Source organism: Platichthys flesus, chromosome 5 (assembly GCF_949316205.1).
Source record: "Platichthys flesus chromosome 5, fPlaFle2.1, whole genome shotgun sequence".
In the NCBI taxonomy this organism is placed as follows: Eukaryota; Metazoa; Chordata; class Actinopteri; order Pleuronectiformes; family Pleuronectidae; genus Platichthys; species Platichthys flesus.
In genome coordinates, this window is record NC_084949.1 from 13284669 (window position 1) to 13291192 (window position 6524).

The window sequence follows — 6524 nt, forward strand, 5'->3', positions numbered from 1 at the left end:
ATATGCTTGACTGGTCCTGACAAGGTCAGTGTTTATACAGTACTAAAAAAGGCCCAGAGGAAAAAGTCTAAATAGGGTTGGAAATCAAAATCCTCCACAGTTGGTCACTACTGGGCCAAATCACAACAAATATTTCCTTGCCTCAATTCGGTCCCTGGGCAATGTAATGCAATAGTTTCCCTGCTTACAGGCAACACGAACAATACCAGACACATGTAGTTAACGTTATTTAAGTGGCGACACACTGTCTGCATGGAACACGTAACTTTAGCCCACAGTTATCGCAAGCTCAAAGTCGAGGTGACTTGACAACATATGCCAAAGGGCCTGGTCACACATGCAAATATATCAGGGCCAAACCTTTGGCTTCCGGTTCTGTTTCAATCTTTGGAGTGAGAAGCTGGGTAAAACATTTGCTTCCTGTAGGACAGAGAGTTCCACTTTGCATTCACGTACGTGTGACCGTACCCTTAAGCTAAGTCAAAATTGAGGCTTTATTTCAAAGGACAGGATTCCGACACTGGAACCTGCATCGAATGTTTGAAAACAGCTCGGGGTTTGTTTTTTTTTTGGGGGGGGGGGGGGACATCATGAAGCACTTGGAGACACAAGGATGCATTTAAAAGCAGTCGGATGCCCCGTGTTTGACTTCTTACGTGACCCCATGCTATATTTTGTGTTTTAGTTTATATATATATATATATATATATATATATATATATAAATATATAGTGAGGTCTTTCCCAGTTTGTATATTTTACATTGGAACGACGGCACATGGGGATAGTGACCAGTTACTGTGTGTTTGTTTAAATCTACAGAGACACTAAGATTGATAAAAAAAATGACATCATTTCATTGAAGTTTGTGTCAAACTCTGTGAGACTGACACCAAATTGAAGTGAATAAATACGCAGATCCTGCACTTTACCTCTGAAGGGGGCATTTTGTATTGAGGCACCATGAGGTTTGACGGTATTGCCCTATATCGATTATCGCAAAATCAATGTATCGTGATATTATCCTTATCGTGGACCATGTATTGCGTGTCGGTGATTCCCAGCCCTTATTTTCTGTATTTAAATGGAGCGCAGAGGCTGAGAGTAGCGCGTGGTGGGGAATGTGTTCGTCTCTCACCTGAACGGCTTGAACGTCACGAGACATCTTCTGACCATTATTTTGCCGTCGGTGCAGCCAGGAATCATTTCCCAAAACCTCGCACGCCTGACATCGCTGTTGACCTCCCGACCTGCAACTTCAGGTGTCCGAACATGTCCTGTTCCTCCTCAGCCCGCGTCCCATCCAGCGGTGCACAGCGGTTGTTTGAGACCAAACCGGCGCTCACGGGTGCTCCTTCACGCCTCCGGGAGAAATGGTGGGAAGTTTAATTCAGCAAGTCTCCTCTGCTCTGTGTGGAAATGTCCCTTTACAGCGTAAATCCCCCGGTTCCGGGAGAACGCATCGCAGCAGCTCGTGCCCTGGAGTCACGGACCCATATCCCGCGCGAGGTGTGCGCACTAAAAGATGGCGTCACGATATGAATGAAAGTGCGAGTCGTTGGAAAAGTCCTCGCCCGTCCTGTCTGTGTGTGGAGCGGAGAGCGAGGAGCCGGATCCACGGACACGTCAACTTCACGGTGAAGCCAGCGAGAGTGCGTCCACTCAGCCACGGGTCCCCGTCACTTCTCCAGAGGGAAAGTTGAAACAGTCGGGTCTTCCACTTCCTGTCTACCCCTTCAAAGTAATACGGCTGCTTCTCCATCATTGGCAGAAATCATGTCAAACCGTGTAGGCTGTATTCAATTCCCCATATCTGTGTAATAATAACAACAAAAGTAATAACAATAATAATCATACTCATCATTTATTTTTCCTTTTTGTCCCTACCGACACATGTAAACCATCCTTGGGTCTCTTGAAAGGCACTATATAAATTCAAGTTATTATTATCATCACCACCATCGAGACGAAATTATTGAGTGTATTAAAAACGTCCCCAAAAAATGGATGGGTTGACATTTGACTGAAAATAAATATAAGTGTCTTTCTGACGAAACATTTTACATTTATTATTTCCCATGAAGCACATTAAGATAAGATTAAGATTTTGACCCATCGGGTGAACATCGCAGGACACACAGAGCAGTGGGCAGCCAAGCAGATGTTGGAGGAGTAAGGTGCCTTGCTCAGGGGCACTTAAACAGTTGGGGATAAGGAGAGTGCTCTTTGACTTTGGAACAGATTCAGGTGTTGTCCATCCAGGTATGTTTTTTTTTATTGTCACTGCGAGGAGTCGAACCAGAGACCTTCCAGTTCGATGTCCTTAGCTTTCTGCTCATTGTCCAATTTTTCTGCCACTAGTCCACCGCCTCTCCTTATTATAAGTGTCACACTTAAGTCGCAAGTGACAAACATTGTCACATTAAACCAGGCACTATACAAATTATTATTATTATCATTATGTATTTATCCTTCATGTAGTTCTGATCTTACTGACTATTGTAATCATTGCATTATGATTTATTTCATTTTGGTTTTCCTCTTTTCTAATTTGTATCTTTTGTGTTCTTGTATTTGTCGTCTAATGCTGTAAAGTCGTCAAATTGCTTTTTGTTTTGTCTTATTGTTTGCCTCTTTTATTATTTCATATAATTTCGTATTTTGTCTCCAATGTTTTTCATTTTCATTTTAAAGTTATTATAGAGATAGAAAGTTTATTGTTGTTGAGTAGCATATCATTGAAGTCCACAGTTAGCTGGTGTAGTGACATATCTTGGGTTTTCTGTTTGGTCTCTACCACGGGAGGAAAATGTACAAAGCTTGACTAAATCAGTTAATTGGTTTAAAAACAAAAGGGTTTGTCTTCCATATTAACCCCAGAGCCTATAGACTACAGCACTTAAACCACTGCTGAGTGCGAGCATTGTGTTCTTTTACTTGGGTGGCAGATTCCCATCATTTCCTACACAGCTGTATCTTCCTCTGTCGGACTTGACTGTGGTCTGTACGATAATAGGAAGATGTGATGGTGTGAAGCCTCTGCAGCCTCAGTCGCCTCTGCACGGCGCCATCTGCGGCTTCTTAATTTCACTGTTGTGACACCAAAGCACTCAGAACCTCAACCCTCATTGTTCCGCCTCAGAACTATGAATAAAACAATGACCAGTTCACTATGACCTACTTTTCCTCCACGCAGCCTTTAAAAGGAACATTGATTTATCGTGCCCGGAACTATAGAAACATTGGTGGTGGGCTACCCAGTCATTAGAAAACTAGAAAATGAGTTGTTTTTTAGTTTAATCTCACTCTGCGGATTGACATGGGTGTCTGTACACAGAGTAGATTTCTCAATCCACACAGTTCCTTCTGAATATAATGAACCCATGCGGTTATTTATGAGATTAGCTTTGCTTCTTTTTGCTCATGAGGATCTAGACTGGGATTGTGTGTCTATGTGATGGTCACAGTGTTGAGCATCGCAGCAGAGCACTTCAGCACCACGGACAGCGAATTTGAACAGGATGCAACAGCGGTCCCCAGCGGCAGGCAATGTTACTGCAGCCACTTGAGTACTAGAATCACAGAAACAGCAGTGGTGATGGTGGTAATCATTAGAAGTATTAACACTGTGTAGTATACAACCTTAAAATAATAGAGGGAAGATTGCAGCACTGATTATTATAGGTCAACAATGGGCTTAAACACTTCTTAAAGATTCTATTTAGCCATAACATACAAATAATGACACTATAAAACTGAGCTACAGCTCTGGACAACCTTATTTGTTGAGTTTAATGATCAGCAGTCAGCTTTAGTTGTGGCACAGATTATACAATCTTTGTGGCCAGCAGAGCGTTGGGGCAGAACTGGAGGCAGAAGGGGGAGTTCCACAGGGAAGCAGACCGAAGATGACAGTGAAATCTCAAACTGCCTTCATGCATCACTTACCCCTGGTACATGTGGATATGACTGACAGCCCTGACGCCCAGGCCTGCTGTCCCTCTCCATGGGTTGTGTGAACAGTTCTGCACAGTGGTAGAAATCAGCGAAGTCTGAAAAGCATTCTGTCAGAGGCTGAGAATACCCACAGGCAGGATACTTTACCTCACTTCAGACTCTTACAAAGCAAATATAGATGTTATTACTCAGATCCAGATTCTAAGGACTCATTTAAAAGATGTTATATTGTCTGCAGGATAGATGCATTTTCATAAACGACAAGAGCTGCCCACTGCAGCAGTGGAGTGTACCCTAATATTTCAGTGGAAGAGGTATTAAGTCCAGTTCTACAGCTGTAGAGCGGAGGAAGTTTCCCAGGTCCTGTCACAGATATAATATGTAGCTTTTTGTTTTGCTGGTCTGGTCCTCTCTCCCCTCAGCTGGTTAAGTTCCCTCTGCAGTGCTTGTCACTATTCCTAATGAGCTGTCTACCTTCAATCAGCATCTCGCCAGAGGCTGAGCTAACCACAATCTGTAAATCCACCCACAGGCACAGACGAAGGAGGCGATGTGTTATAAAAAACAAAAGGCGGACCTGATGTTCACTGCGATTATGACATCATCTTTCGTGCCGCACATTTGGTGCAGTTTGACTTTCTTTTTGTGCTGCTTTGTTCTTTGTTTTCTTCTTCTTTATAAGTTACCCTCCCATCTGGCTTATTGGTGGCCTCAGCAAATGATAGATACCCTACTGCTTTGATGATTTAAATACATTTGCAGGGCAGAGGTTTAGAGCATGAAAAGAAGTGTATATCTATTAGTTATCATGTGTTATCTTTGCATAATATAGCTTTGCATTAGAATTCAGCAGTAGGTACAGAAGCTGTTTCAGATAAGCCCCAAAACTAACAGTTGTCTGCAGGACCTTAAACTTTGTGGAATCACTGTAACTTAACTAATCAAATGAATGTGATTTTTTGTTGCATCTGTCAGCTAATCAATATCTGGTCAATCTCTTTCCCTGCCCAAAATGCAGCAATGCACGGTTTCTGAAATAATCCAACATAAAAGACCATTGTGTCCTTACAAGATGGTGGAAACCCATCAATACTAATATGATAAATGTATTTTTCCTCTCTGATGTTGCCCTGCATGTGTGACCATGTTTCCATGATATCCACAAGGAAAGAAATATTGGCAACAAAATATTTCTTTTAAATATGATAAATTAATTGAAGGAATTATATGAAGGAATATCATTTTTTTTAAAGATAAGCCACTTTCAACATATGCCAGTATGCAAATAGGGCATCATTGTGTTATAAAAGAGCCTGAACACCATCACACACTAAGACAAAGCCACACACAAAGAGACACTGAGCAAGGGAAATATGGATCAAGAGGAAGTGTTTCTTAAATGTGGAATGCTTAACACATTTTCTTCCAGGATGGATGACAGAACTAGAAAAGAAGCACTATCTGTCTTTCAAAGGACAGGGACAAAGAGAGGAAAGCATACAGGCACATTTGTTTTAAATGTTTCAAGGGAACTTCTTTTATCCGGTGCAAAAAGTTGTTATCGGATTTCAGTCGCAACAAACTCACCAACAGGGAGAAATGACTTTGAGAATAACAGCGCTGGAACACAAACAAGCCTCAGACAGATGCATGGTGGGAGTTAGTCATTGGTCATGTGCAGAACTGCAATCAAGGTTAGGGCATACAATTGAAAAGTACATCAATACAATTCTTCTTACGAAGATAAAAGCTATAAAATGATAGAATCAAAATCAAGTTTACTGCTCAGTAGATTTTCACAAAGAGGAACATTTTGGTGCATAACACTTAACCTAATACGTTGAAAGTGAGGGGAAATATGATGCAAATTAATGGGCAAGTAGTGTGAGTATAGTAACAATCAGATTTACTAGCCAAGAGTCCATGTGTCAGGAATTTGATTCTGTACAGCAAGTACAGCAAGTACATTTAGATAGAAAATAGACATACAGTTACAGGGTTGAGGACAATACAAATGTAAACAAATGAGTAATAAAAATGATAAAAAATGACTAAGATTAGAGTGATGTGTGGTCTGGACTGTGCAGTTCAAAGGCATGTGAAACGTAAGTTAAATCCATACAATAAAAAAAATTATGTATACTTAAAATTTAAATCAAAATACATATATGTGCAACATATCACAAGGAAAAGTTGTTTATAAAATATTACAGCTATTATAATAAGTTCAATATGAAATCCAAATCTTTTGATTGCATTCAAGGTGGTGATCTTTAATGGATTTTGTTTCCATGCACATATGGACTGATTCATGCAACAGGCGGACTAAGCCGCTGGAAGTCTGATTCCTCTGGACTGAAGACTGAGCAGACGTGGATGATTGGTACTGATAATCTTGGGCTGTGTGAGGGTTAAGTAGCTTGTCTTCCTTCCAAATGTCAAAGAGCAGCGCACAGGATCAACTCCAGCATGTTAATCTTTACATGTTATATAATCTAAGGCGTACTTCACAGGGGAAGCAAAAAAGTGATGCAAGAAAAAAAAAACGAATCAAATATTTCTCAATTT

The 6524-nt window shown here is 40.9% G+C and overlaps 1 protein-coding gene across 1 annotated transcript in view; it reads right to left on the bottom strand.

Annotated features, from left to right (window-relative positions):
• LOC133954431 (alpha-1,6-mannosylglycoprotein 6-beta-N-acetylglucosaminyltransferase B-like) overlaps positions 1-1661 on the bottom strand; it is a 100961-nt gene extending 99300 nt beyond the window's left edge. Inside the window, exon 1 of the mRNA XM_062388860.1 lies at positions 1138-1661. Within this exon, the coding sequence (XP_062244844.1) occupies positions 1138-1205 (68 nt within the window). The 5' untranslated portion in view covers positions 1206-1661. The remainder of the gene's footprint in view (positions 1-1137) is intronic.
• Positions 1662-6524: the final 4863 nt, after the last annotated feature.